The sequence below is a fragment of the Phaethon lepturus genome, unplaced genomic scaffold, assembly GCF_000687285.1.
Source record: "Phaethon lepturus isolate BGI_N335 unplaced genomic scaffold, ASM68728v1 scaffold43172, whole genome shotgun sequence".
In the NCBI taxonomy this organism is placed as follows: domain Eukaryota; kingdom Metazoa; phylum Chordata; class Aves; order Phaethontiformes; family Phaethontidae; genus Phaethon; species Phaethon lepturus.
The window spans coordinates 2,772-16,932 of record NW_010526298.1 but is presented as its reverse complement, the minus strand read 5'-3'; the positions used below and the strand labels follow the sequence as shown (position 1 = coordinate 16,932).

General features: G+C 45.4%; 1 protein-coding gene across 1 annotated transcript; it reads right to left on the bottom strand.

Annotated features, from left to right (window-relative positions):
- Positions 1 to 2,289: 2,289 nt before the first annotated feature.
- On the bottom strand, positions 2,290 to 13,752 carry TNFAIP3 (tumor necrosis factor, alpha-induced protein 3). The gene is made up of 8 exons (XM_010283022.1): positions 13,452 to 13,752; positions 9,002 to 9,192; positions 8,666 to 8,813; positions 8,302 to 8,472; positions 7,223 to 7,403; positions 4,874 to 5,788; positions 3,289 to 3,469; positions 2,290 to 2,571 (listed from the first exon to the last, which is right to left on the bottom strand). Exons 1-8 carry the CDS (start codon positions 13,747 to 13,749, stop codon positions 2,290 to 2,292), a joined length of 2,367 nt encoding a protein of 788 aa, XP_010281324.1. The 5' UTR covers positions 13,750 to 13,752.
- Positions 13,753 to 14,161: the final 409 nt, after the last annotated feature.

Here is a 14,161-nt window from a genome sequence, read left to right as displayed (position 1 = left end):
ACGCTGTCAAAGTCTTTACTAAAGTCCAGGTCACGGGCAACACTGCGAAGCCACAGTAGCGTACATTACTGCCTGCCTAGGCAGAGGTCTGGAACACCTGAGTGCCAGTACGGGCATACTCACGCCACACCGAGGGAGCACTACAGTGCAGAAATGCCCTGGCAGCGGGGCTGGGTTAGGCTGAGCTTAGGATGAGAAGAAAACACCGCTTTCAAGTACTTTTTCAAGTTGGCAACTTGCTTTTCAGGAGCTATCGAGCAACCCAGATGCCAAGATCCAAAAGGTGAGGGGCTTCCTTGCTGCCCCTGGTGAGGGGAGGTGGTAGGGCTGGCTTGTGCCTTTGGGGCTGCACACATGGCTGGGCAGAGGTGGGGATCACGTGCCGCCATCACCACCTCCCATGGTGGCACTCAAGCAGCATCAGTTGGGAATCCCTGGCATAACTGATGGATGAATGAAGAAAGCAAAGTTGAGTCAGTCTAAGCTTAGCTTCTCTGGTCCTGACCACCCTTACTTTTCCACACCCATAGTTCTGGGGACTGAAGATACTCTGCACTCACAGGAGCCAAGTCCTTATGCACACTGACTGCATGGGTCTCCCACGGTACCAAGAGCTCTTCCTGAAAGGATGATAACGTAAGGTGAGAGTATCCAGAGCCTTATAGCAAGTTATCACCTCCTCAAAGCACTTGGCTACATCATCTGAACCAGGGAGCACTTGGTAACATGCTGAGTGGTTGTCCTGAAGAAATGCTTTCGGCAGTGGGTGTCCAATGCTCAACTGTGCTCTCTCTCATCAATATAAAATAACAAATTTAATCCTTCAATAATTTATTTCTTTATATCAGAAAATGTTTTTCAATTATACGTTTAAGTTTGTAACTTTCAACACAAGAGTAAATATACATAGAAAAATCCTAGCTGTGCAAATTTCAAGTTGCATTGTTTCAAATAATATAAATATTTTCATAAAACATATGTTCACATTAAGGTTCACAAAATATATAAAATTTAACAGAAATAAGTCATGAGTTATTTAATTTTTTTTTCTTTTTGAAAACTGTTTTCTGATAACTAGAAAAAGATTCTAAACTTGAGAAGCAACTTAGAAGAGGTATCACCTCCAAAACCATAGCAGCAAAACAGATGCTGAAAACTTAAAAGGTGTGAAAGGAGAAGAGAGAAGCAGATACCAGGCACAACAGTAAAGGCAAAGTCGCTAAAGAAAGTATTGCAGATTGAGAAGTGGATGCATGAACTCCAGGAGTAAAATCTCAACCCTAAAGCACTCCATCATCGAGCTCCAAGCTGTTCGCACGATAACAGAATCACATTAAGGATAACAGACAGAAGTGTGACAGAAACGGGGAGGGAGGGTAGGGACAGCAGCACACATATTCCCGACAGTTACAATGCAAGAGAAGAGAATGGCTCTGGTTTCAGAACTGAAGCCAAAGACAAAGGGCTTTGCGTGGTTTTTTTGCCTGTTGGAGGCAATTCCTTCCATCCGAGTGGGGAACGGCAGGATTCAGTTTTCCCATCACATGCATATGCTCATGAAAGTTGTTTCTGTAATCAGCTGTCTTTCCAGCTGTCTTGGGATTTGGGAAAGGATCTAAATGCTGGTTAGGTTAAGCATGTTAAAGGAGCAGACCACTGCTGGTCTTGTTTCTGGCTGCGGTTTGCTGAGGGCTCTGGAAACACAGAGCCGCTCGCCATTAACACCCTGGACGCCTGCCGGAGCTCCTGCCTTGACGAGCTCTGTAAGAACGCCAGCAGGGACGTGGGCAACCCAAAGCAAGCTTCTTCAGACATCAACCGCAAGTTGCATCAGCCTATCCTGGGGATCCCTCTCAGGAAAGACTTGCCTCTGACTGATGTACACAAACACAAACAGCTCCTGCATCTCCGACAGTAGCCACGGCTCCTTGCCCGGGAGCAGGGGAGGTATTGAGAAAGAGGCAGAACTGGGAAGTTCTCTGGAGTCAAATGCTTCACACTTCCTCCTGGGAAGTCCAAGAATTAAATACAGCATTGTAGGAGCTTAGTCATGAACGACAGCTCTGTGCAGACGGCAGCCTGCCCTTCTCAGTAGTCCTTGTATGCAGTGTTTAGAGGAAGTAGACATTTATTCCCATTCTTGGGAATAAACATGAACACGAGCAGACAGCTTATATTTCCTCCCGCTCTCCCACCCCCAGGACTGTTAAGTGTTTTGGATATAGCACCGTTTCAGTGAAGGAAGTAGCTGGTATCGCTTTCTTGTTCTTTACCAACTCCTCCCCTCTGCTAGCCATAGATCTGTTTGAACTGGTAGCATTCATTGCAGTAGCCATTGCACTTGGCATTGCCATAGTGATCACAAGCAGGGGCTCGGCAGCGTTGCTTCGGGGGCTCCTCTGCGGCCGGGTCCCTGGCGCACCCCGACGGCGCGAGCTGACCGAGGCGCTGGCAATCCTGGCACAAGTCATCGCTTCTGCAGGCCAGGTTGTTTCTACATGAAGCCACAGCACACTGTCTCTTCTGGCTGCTCAACGTTGCTCGCTGCAAACCTCTGTGCTGTCCCGTTCTCTTGAAAAAATGTTAAAACACATTGTCAGTTGCTGTGCTGGCAGCATAAGCGGCTTTTCATTCACTTTCAACTCTGCTCATGGTTTGTATAGGTAACCACTGGGGGCTGTTGCAGACACATGCTTCTTCTGAAAAGTACAATACTAAGAGCCAAGTTGTGCCTTACCAAAAAAAATCACAAATTCTGTCATTTCTTAGAAAAAAATGTTTTTTTGTCTTTAGTAATTCTAAAGTAATCTCTCAATTCTAAAAGGTCCAAAACTAACCAAAAGAAAAAAAATCTGTAACAAAGAAAATCTGTGATGGGCTCTATGAAAAAGGCAACATGAAGCGAGTGAGATCCCTTGATGGAGTTGCATAGCTCTAAGAGTAAGAATGAAAATCTCTCCCTGGTCAGCAAAGAAACCAGATGTTGGTCCAATTGCTTCCACTGAAATTGCTGGTGAAATCCCAGCTGAGGTGAAACTGAACATGGCCTTGATAACCCTAAACTGAGAATGACTTTTAGGAGTGCTGCTCAGTTGCAGCAGTAAAAAAAAAAAAAAAAACCCACAAAAAAAAGGAGACACTCTATGCTTGTCCTTCCATGATACTTAGGATGCAGTCATTTGAGGATTTTCTAGTACGCATCCAGAGTTGTTCTCACAAGAGCAAAATATGCAGCGCTAAACGAGAGGAAGATTTTGGGAAGTTCACACTTACTTCTGGCTGTCTCACCAGCTGTTCTTCCGTCCTCCTGGCTTCCTGAAATCTTTGGTTCTGGGCTTTAATGAAGCAGTTCTGGCAGTACCCTTCGAGCATCATGCTGCCCAGGGTGCCACATTCACGCCGCTGGCAGGACACGGTATTACGGAAGGCGGCAGCGGAGGTCCCAGGCTGACTCGCTGCTGAGGACTTCCTCTGAGATCTCCTCTGGTGGCGTAGCAAAGTGCTGTCTGTAATGCAAAGTCAGGACATGAGGAGTCTGAATGTGCCCAATAGATCTGATGACCCAAAGCAACTACAAAAAGCTCCCCAATTTAAAAATAAAAAATAAAAAAACCCACCCAAAAACCTACTAGCCTCAAACATGGGTTTTGGACAATCCCAAGACCTCTCAGTTGATCCACTTTCCTCCATGTTACATAAATAAGGGAGCTAATACAGCCTGATTTTCATATCAGTTGTTGTTGAAACAGCTGATTTGGGAAAATCTTGCCCTCAGTGGGAAAATGAGACCCCATTGAAGTCAAGAGGAATTTCACCTTTGGCTTCAGCATGTCGTCTGTGACCTACCCTGACGCTTCCCTTTCGGCCTCCCCCATTTCACGTGCATGGGGTAATGGAAGCGCAGGGGCAGAGAGCCTGATGGGAAAAAGTGCCGTATGCTTTTTAGTGTCGTGAAGCAGTCTTATATACTCCACAATCAAAAGGAAAATATTTTCATTGTGAACCACGCTGGAAAATAAGCTATTGCAAGCTGGCATAGAAGTTTCCTAATTTGAAAGTATGTGGGAAGCACAGCATTGGCACGCTTGTCAGCGGTGAAACAGTCTTAAGAGAGATGCAGTAATTCTTCCACCCTCTACACCCAAGGCCTTGTTGCCTGTGTAACAGGGCAGTAGCATGAAAGATGTAGACTTTATGCTGTGATTTATTCACAGACTATCATCTTTTTGAAGGCCTGCCTTTAAACACACATGTGCATGCATGCACATGATACTACCAAGGAAGGTACTATCTATCTACCTATATAATATCTATCAAGGTAGATTATAACAATACACTCCTAAGTGTCTCCAAAATGCAAGCACATTATTTACAGTCAACTTCTACTTGCACTGCTTATCAAGGTGACTGCAGTAGTTACTCCAGAGCATTATACCTATTACATCCAGAATGGATATGGCTCTTCAAATTCATCCCAAGCTTTTTAAAAGCCTTGCTAACGTAACTGGTTTTCAGTAGCACCGATACAATAGCATTTCCCTCACCAACTCCTACAACTTGTCTAGCTTTGACCAAACCATGACTGCCGTGGACGGTGGGGAGGGATCAAAACCCACTCCGTTTGAGCTAGTTTTGCTTCCATGAAAGCCAACGGGAAGTTTTGCAAGAGATTTCACAGGTGTCCCACACTGTTACTATGTGCCCCTTTACGGGATAATAACGGCCAAAAGAGCACCTTCTCCTCACACTGCTGCTTCTGCTGCACAGCGTTTCCATCGCTCCCTGCCCTTTCAGCACCCAGTGCACACAGAGCTTCATAGATCGAGGAGGCCGATCTGCAGCCAAAGGGTGCCAGAGCTCATCGCGTCTCCACTTACCGTGGTTTTCCCTGTACTCAAAGAAACACAGCGTGCAAAAGCCCTCATTCTGCGATGTCCCAAAAAACTTGCAGCCAGGTTTCCTGCAGCGGTTACCTCCCCTCTTCTCCTCAGGAGGCAGCACCGGCGGCAGGGGCTCCTCGCCACGGCTGTTGGGACCCTGATGGCAGGAGTGCTGAAGGAGGTTCTGCGAGATCTGGGATGGGTCAGACGTTGATCTCTGATGGCACATGGGCAGGAAGGCAGGGCTGCCATTTGAGGAGTGCTCTGTAGTCCTTTTGAAGCAAGTGCTGCATATGCCATTGAAGGTCCTGTTGGCCTTCTGATGGCACACCTTGCACGTGGCACAGTCTAAATGTCCCCGGTCATCTGAGTTGTTGCAAGGACCGAGCTGTCTGGAGTTGTAGCAGCGTTCGCAAAGCCCATTGCGTTGCACATTCAACGTAAAGGGGCAGTCTGGCGTCCTGCATTTCATGGCCGTGGTCTCGCTGTACAGGAAAAGGCTCGGAGCAGTCGGAGGTGCGGAGCGAGGCCCTGTTACAGGCTCTTCGGGCACCCATCCCCCAGGTTCACAAATGTCCCCACGGGAGGAGCCCAACCCAGCTGCCTTCAGTTTCTCAGGTGCTGCTTTGGAGCTCTGCTTTCTTCCTTTGCTTCCCTGGGACCTCCGCTCAAAGCACTCATGGCAGTAGGGCTGGGTGTTCACAGACATGTAGAAAGGGCAGTTTGGTGTTTCACATTTCACCTGCAAGAGGGAGAGCTGGGAAAAAGACAGTTCCTGTCTGTTCTTGGAGCAGGTTTCTCTCCTAACAGGTTCAGTATTCTCCTGCCACTTCTTGTACTCGTGCTGTACCAGTTGAAAGTAATCTTCCACAAGGTTTATTTCTTTGGGTATGTTGCCTTCATCTAACCTGACAACCAAAAAAGGAAGATTGCATCAGTGTTGAAAAGGGCAGATGGTGGGGGTCGAGGCAAATACAAGCAATGTGGGGAGGAAATGTGGATATAATGCCCATCCATATTACTTAGCTAGAAGATCCAGGATGTTAAACTGTTGCTGTAAATGGAAATAATTTTAAAAGCAGGTGTTCAGTGATGTCAAATTGAGACTTTCGCATGTAAAGAAGTATTCTTAAAAAGATTTTCTAGGTGAGGGTTTTCTGACTGATAGCTGTTTGCAGGAAGAATATGGATAATCTCTCAGAAGCTAAAAGAAAAATCTCCCTCAATCCTGAATTCCTCTGAAGACCCGTGCTTAGCTGAGCTTATAATGGAAGACCCCTCTTCTTCACCAGCCCACACTAAGAACAAGCCTTTCCCCCAGTAGGCTCAGCGTTTCATGATACAGTTTATCATGATATCTACTCCTGGTTTTGCCCTGTTGGGTCTGTATCTAGCAGCGGAATTCTTCAGACAAACTACAGGGCTTCAGTGCATTGTGTAAAACGCTAGTATCCATCACACCATCCCTACTCTGCCCCTGCCTGCAGGGAAAACCCCACACGGGGGCTTCACCATGCCACAGTTGGGAGGATGAGGAGCTGGCGTTACTGGTAACACTCAAGAACACATCCATGTAGTGGGACTAGGGAATATGGATTGCTGCTCTTTAAGTATGCATATACCCTTTGGGCAGGAGGACTTCAATTTTCAAGGCTCCCAAACCACCACTCCCCGAGTGGTAATGGAAGTAGAGACAGAGGACACAGGGAGTCGCTTCCCTCCCACACTCGTGAAGGGGCTGGGCAGACACCGGTGCCAGCGTTCCCTAAATGCGAGAAGCCGATGGGTGCCACCAGCTGCCCCCTGCATGTTGCCGACGCTTAACTGTCATGGGGACGAGCGTAGATGCCGGTTCCTCCACCGGCCACAGCTTCCTGCTACTGTCGCACTGCAACAACCCAGGGTGTCAAGGCATCTGCGCTAAGAACATACCACCAAGTACTTTCCCTAGGGCAGCCAAAATCATACCAGCCACCCTTTATGCAATGTGCCCTTAAATAAAGTGCAAGAGTTTGGTCTAACTAGTTCCTGGGTTTAACTACTCTTCAGCCACCCTCCTGTGTAATCTAAAAGTCAGTGAAACTAATCCACTGGGTTTACTCTTCTAAAATACTAGTTTCAGTCTGCTAAGTCTGAAGACATTTTTGCCTTTATATTTGATACTGGTCTGAGCTTATGCCATTTCAAAGCGTGTCAACAGTAATGCCAGTATTTCGTGTTTCAGACAGTAAACACACGTGCTACTGTGGAAGGAAGGAAAGACCGAAGGAACACACTGGGCTGCCCAGCTCCTCCCACCTCTGTAAACAAGATAACTTTGAGGAAACAGGAATGACACTCACTTTGCAGCATTGATTAGATGGGTTGTACCATGATCCCAGCCTTGCACTGGAATTTCTATCACTATCAAGTAGTCTTTTAGCAGCTGCTCTTTCTCCCTCTCTTCTGCGTCTGTCAGAAAGTGCACACTCAAATCCTCAAATCTGCCTAGTTCACTGGTGACCAGAGGGACAGCCCGGATTTCTGTGGGGAAACAAGATGGGTTAGCATATATATGTATTTTACCAAGCAGGAGTAACCACAAGATGCAACACATGGAGATGTCACCACTGCTGCTGAATTTTGGAGAGAGGAGAACGGCTGGCAAGAGCAACCAGTTTCTAAACAGTAACACTGGGGAAGGACATGTTTGCACCACAAACCTAGCCCCATCCCATGGGAGTTTTAGTGTCCCCATAGCAATTTTCTTCTCAGTGTGGGCAGCACTGTAGATCTGAGTTTGTTATACCTTTCCATGGTCAAGCATTGGAACAGGCTGCCCAGGGAGGTGGTGGAGTCACCATCTCTGGAAGTATTCAAAAAACGTGTGGATGTGGCGCTTCGGGACATGGTGGCATTGGGTTAATGGTTGGGCTTGATGATCTTGAAGGTCCTTTCCAACCTTAGTGATTCTGTGATTCTGTGGGATGATGCCCCAACCTGAACCTAGAGAACTGCTCTCTGCTCAGAAGAGGGGCATTAAAAATGGTAAAGCGTGTATCTCATTATCCCTGGGTGGTGGTGCAGGCAGTGGTACACAGCTGTGAGACCATGTCCTTCAAAGCTGCTTCTCTTACGATGGGGTGTGGAAAGGAAGCCAGAACACAATGAAGCAGAGGCCACTCTTTGACTGATCCAAGCCTGCAAGCAGATGAGTTGTACTCTACTTTCAACCAGCATTTTGAAGACAACCTTTAGTTTCTATTCAGATTTACAGACAAAGCTGTTTCTGCTCACACTTTAAGAATGTATTCCAAAGGAATCTTACATTTATTTTAACTTTTGAAATGCAAATCTAAACCAGATTATATTTTAAATGGTTTATCAGCATGATGATATTGAAGAGGCTACATGAATACCAAACGAGGTACTTGAAAAATACCTGGCCCGCTGTCCTTCAGAGTCACTAGTGGTGTAAAATGCATGTTGTCGTAGCCGAGCACAATTGGGTATCTGTAGCATTCTTCAGCTGGCCAAAGGAGAGGCAAATAAATACCACCAACATTCAGAGGAGCAAAACTGGAGCCTGACTCTAAGCTTCTCACCACTTTATCTGCATAAGGAAGAACAAGAGAACACAAATAACTATGTGCTACAGGCAAGAGAAAACATATTCTGGGTGTTTTAGAACAATTGCTGAAAACGCCCACTTCTGAAATGCATTTACCTGAAAGCAACAATTATCAAAGTAAGATTACTAACACAGCACAGAGTAACACGAAGAGATGACCGGCTAGGCAACTCACCTGCAAGGACAATGACTGGCCTTCTGAGGATGTTAGCAAGGATGAAGATGTGGATTTCTTCCAGCGCGTTATATGGAAGCCTGTTTTGAGCCCCGGATGTTTCTGGGGAGGTCATTTCAATGAGGTATTCCCACTCCTCCTCCCAGTTCTGAGGAAAGAAACAGCCGTCAGCAACGTCAGCACTCAGAATAATCACATTTTCCCATTTCCTCCAAAGGAAGACTCTTCCTGCTCTCCACTAACAATGGAATCCGTGAAGCCAAAACCCAAACAAAATCAGCAAAGCAATGCTGATGAGCACTCACAAAACAGTACCGTTCCCGCAGGCCACCTTACCCGGGTGTCATAGTGGAGTCCCGTTTCTACAAACTCCTGGGATTTAATAGCCTCCCGCTGCCAGCGGAGCTTGAAGTTCCGTGTGTCAATCTCCTTGAGTGCGCTAAATAACGTTTTTCTTAAGACGAGGTCGATATCTTCAATACCCCACATGTACTGCGATGCAGCATGCATGAGGCAATTTCCATCACCTGCAAAAAAAGAAAAAGTACATTATTTTTAAAGGGCTACTTAAATAAAACCCCACAAGCACGTGGGATGTAGAACTATGATGCAGATATGCATATTCCCTGTGCACTTCTCTCTAAGCCTCGGACAGAAGGGTTTTAACAAGAAGACCACAGCTATGAGCTCTCTGCTCAGAGGAAGAAAGGAAGAAAGTCCCCTCTCTACTGGTTTTGTCCCTTCACTGGTTGGTGTTGAGCTGTCATTCAGCAATGGTGGAAAGCCTGCTCCTTACCTTACTCAACTTAGACTGATATAATGAACTGAATCCTGGGGTCAATTGCAAATGTCAAGCAGTTGAAATAGCTTTTAAACACAACAAAGTCAATGTAAAATTACAAAACAAGGTGCAAATCTCCCTCATTGGTGTTTATACAAGTAGACCTGATGGCACAGGATAGAGATAATGGAAATCCCTACGAATACACTACAGTAACACCAAGCCTCACATCCCCTGATGAGCACGGCATTGAAAGGCTTGGCACTTGGCTGTGCTTGATGGTGGAATTTTATTAAAAGGGACAGAAAGGGAAGAGTAGGTGATTTATGCAAAGCAACTGTAGGAACACCTCTTGCCTTCCTCTCAGAACTGATAGAATGCTGGCCTGTTAAGTATTTTGTTTAGAGCGTTGTTTTTCTAAAACACAAAGTTGAAACTAAATAAATGAAAACCACAATGATTTGATTTTCATTTAGACACACTCCTTGCATTGAGAAAGTTCTCTTTACAGGTAGGAAGGAAAGAGATGTTCTGCAATTTCAGAGGGGAAGAAACTGAGAATCAGAGGAGTCTACTAACTTAATTAAGAGGTGTGACAAACTATGCCTATGGCTGGGTTTCAAATTCTGTCTCTAGTCATCTTCTTCAAAAGGAGGTATCTCCCCTGAAAGGGAGACGTCAAGAATCATTACTGTCATATCTTCAGATTCAAAACTAGGTCTGCTGTTTACTACAGTGGTAAACAGATTCACCCAATGCTAAGAAACCACAGCAATTTCCTTGGAATAGATGACATCAACCATGGTAAAGCTACTAGATTTTTCTCACGTGGGAAAAAGAACCCACCCAAAGAACTCCCACAAAAGACTTATACCCAGCTTACCGCATGCATTATGAGCTCAAGTACACCATTTGTGAACACTTTTGCTACTTTTCCTATGAAACTGCAGAGAAAAAGATAGAACAGACCCCAGATGCTGAAGACAACATAATCTGAAATCTGCTTAACACTTCATAAATTGCTATGGACTCAGTGCGTGTCAGGCTCCTGCAAGTGCCCTCTGGTCTCTGAATGTTGTCTTGCAAAGCTTACTTCAAATCTGCAGGCTGAGCTCAAAAATCAGGGAACATATATGACAGAAAAACTGACTGGGTTTCCTTCTGACCAAGAAAGATGACATATTAATCCTGTTAAAATTTTCCCTTTGCAAAATCTAGAGCAAAGATAAGATTCCTCCCCCCCGCCCCGAGAGCTCACTTTCAGTTCTTTATTGAGAAGCACTGCCCAAAATTCCTTACACAGCGCTTGGAATTCCCCCGCGCCGTTTGACTAGCAATTGAGCAACAGTTGTACTTTTTGTTCTGTGGTGCACAGGGCTGAACAGCGAAGCCTCCCTTGGACTTTCCCGGGGGGTGTGGCTGGGCAAGCTGGAATGAATGCCGATTCATTATACAAGCGAAATCTCTACAGCCAATAGATGCTGAAATTTTTAAATTAAAAAAAAAAAAACAACAGAAAAAAAAGGTTTTTTATTTTTATACCTTCTACTGCTTTCCTTCTGTCTTTCATTCACATGTCTGCAGATAAATGTGTGGTGATTCAAAAGGGCTTTTTTAAATTCAAAAAAACCCACACCACTCCACAAACTCATGTACATATTAGGTAAAATATACATCAAAAGATCCTGTAGGAAATACTTTCTCTGTTTTCAACAATTACAACCTTCATCAGAAAAACCCCCAGAATTTTCTGAAGAAAGCTCACCATTGGCTGAAAGAACTAATACATTCCTTTCACATCTATGGGTTAAGCAGCTAAATGCTTTAAAAAATAACATTCATGCCATGTGGGAGAAACACACCCACACCCACCCATGTTATTTTCTGGGACAATACAGGGCTCCTCCAGGCTTCTGTCCCTGCTTTCAGGGATCCTCTCCTTCATTCCAGTCTAACGTCTCTCTCCTGCAAATGTCCCTCACTGCAACTACTTTGCATAAACCAGGTTCCGAAAGCCACTCCTTCTACTCATGCACTTAATGACCCTAAAGCACTGAACTGAAGCCGAGTTCATTGGCTGAGCGGGGTACGGTGTCACCACAAACCGAGCCCTTGCTTTGCCTTCCCTCAACCTGCCCTAAGAAGCATCATGTATATTGTATTGGTTCTTATATATATATACACACACACACATATATACACATACACACACATATATATACACACACACACACATATTCATGTATATATCCATTGCTCATGGATGGGACCCAAGTCACCAGTCCACAAATTGTTCCCATTTGTAACACCGGCAGTCATGAGACAACACCAGACGTGACAGTTATTGAATATAGTGTTGTCAGCAACAAGGGCCTGTCCAGGCAGTGTTAACCCCTGCAGGACTCATATCAACAGGAGATGAAGGATTCCAAAACCGTTGCTCTTTGCCCTGGGCAAAAATTACACACGTTGTCCATTTTCCTAGTAAATCTGTTAGAGTGTATATCCTGGAGTGAAGGTTTGAAGACACCAACACTTGAAGTCATGTTATCTTCCTAGTACCTGCAAAGCGCTGCCTGCCCTAGTCCTTCTGGAAGGTCAAGATTTCGCGATCTCCATGCACAGCCTAATTACAGCAATGAGAATTTTACACCAGTACAGAGGCAGCCCACAAAGCCCACCAGAAGGTCAGTGCCCCTATGACAGCTACATGAGGATCAGGCTTTTCTAGGCTGCAGCAGTTACATCTACAAGGCGGTTCTTTTGTACAACACAGCTCTGTGCAATCAGACTGAGAAGTACGGTAGAACTTGGGATGGGAAGAGTGTGGACCAGGAAGATAAGGGCAAATATGCCCCTTATTTCAGATAGGAGGAGAAGCGTCCACAGAACATAACGTAAGGACTTCAACAAGGCTGCAGGGCCACCACACCCACTGTTTCTATAACCAGTGTCATCTGCCCCTTGAACAAAGAATACCTATTTTCCATGTTCTTGGAGTCCTCACTGTCCCAGTCTACCTTCCTGGTTTGGGACATTCTGGGCTGTAGGGAATCCAGAGTCCAAGTTCGCAGCTGCGTGACCGTAAGTCATTAAGCCATTACCAAATCTTTCCTCCACTGAGTGTGAAATGCCCAGCGACTCCTACAGTCACGTGCAGAAGTTTCCTGCTCGAGACTGTGGACACCCTATTCAAGAAATCTTTGCGCTACTGCTGTACCTTTTCATTTATAGCGCTTGACGCAATACTCAAAGGAACTCAAAAGTCAAGTCCTAAAACCAGCACTGACCCTCAAAAGAAAACGGCACTGCACTCTTTGTGTGGCACAAAGATGCACGCAGGAGCGAGATGCAAAGATGTACTGGTGAGCCCTGAGGGCAGGCAAGTGCTGGCAAACCCCAGCAGGTAGCTGAGGATGAGGCCGGCTGCGGGGCGCTGACTCCAGAGCCAGCAAGGTCAGCTTCCCAGAGGGTCCATGTCCAGGATGCTCCCCCAGGCACTGCTGTTAAAGCTGGATCAGAAAGTGAACCTCGCCTGCCAGATACAATGGCAGGGTGTTAACTTCTGCCATATATACATGAGAATGCATCCCCATCGCTCAAAGCATCTGAAGTTCCTCTTGCCTGGCATTAAGGGCTGTTCATCACGTCCGACAAGCCAGCCAACACATAGCAGAGCTGGATTCACGGAAAGGCGATGGGTTGCAAGTCAAGGTTCCTGCCTGGTATTTTACTCTGATGTGCCACAGGTTACTGATATTATGAAAATATCTGTGAAATTTTCAGTCTATTCATAATACCGTGATATGGGCAGGGGACTGCTACAGCCTCAGGACAGTATATCATGTGGAAAGAATTTTAGTTTACAAAATTAAGATTAAAAGGCACTATTTTTTAAAGCCGTGCACTTCTGCTTCAGTAACGTGAACTCAGATGCTATTAATACAGGTGCTACATTCATATTACCCATTTTAATAGGAGCGCAAAGACCTGCTCATGACTTACCATTTGTCTTCAAAGGGACAAGTCTCCGAACTTCCCTGCACCAGTTGAGCTTCCTCTGGCGCTCCAGCGAAGTTTGGGTGGCCTGGTCAGTCAGGGCCTTCTGAAGTGTTTCCCGAAACTGAGGACAAAACTGGCACATTCTGAACATTTCTATGGTGTATCTGTGCATAGTCCTGAAGTGGTGAATTATTCCACTGGGGGGTTTGACAAGATCTTCAGGTGTCCTCTCTCTAATCTTCATGGCTTTCAGCATATTGCTCTGATACAAGGCTTGAGGAAGGATGTGTTGGCCAGCCATGTTTCTAGAAGACATCTGAAATGAAAAAGGATCCTTTTATTAGCATGTTAATGCCCTTGCATCACAGCACTGTCACTTCTGCAGAGATTGAGAAGGCACGTTGAGGGGTGGGATTCTGGCTGCAGTTTTGCCTAAAATGAGCACAGGTTGAATGCAGTCCACTGAGCCTTATATAAATGATGATTTTTAAAGCTCATATCCATCAGCCTCTCTGCATTACTCAGATATAGATGGTGACCAGCTTATTCCGATAACTTACTGTGATCATTTACTGAGATATTAGAAATAATTTATTCATAACTAAGGAAATTGCATCATAGTTTTAAAAAAAAGGCATTTAAATCAAAGTAAAGATAAAAGAAGGCAAGATCAAGGGAAGGGAAAATTGTCCTGGAAACTTGACTAATTGATA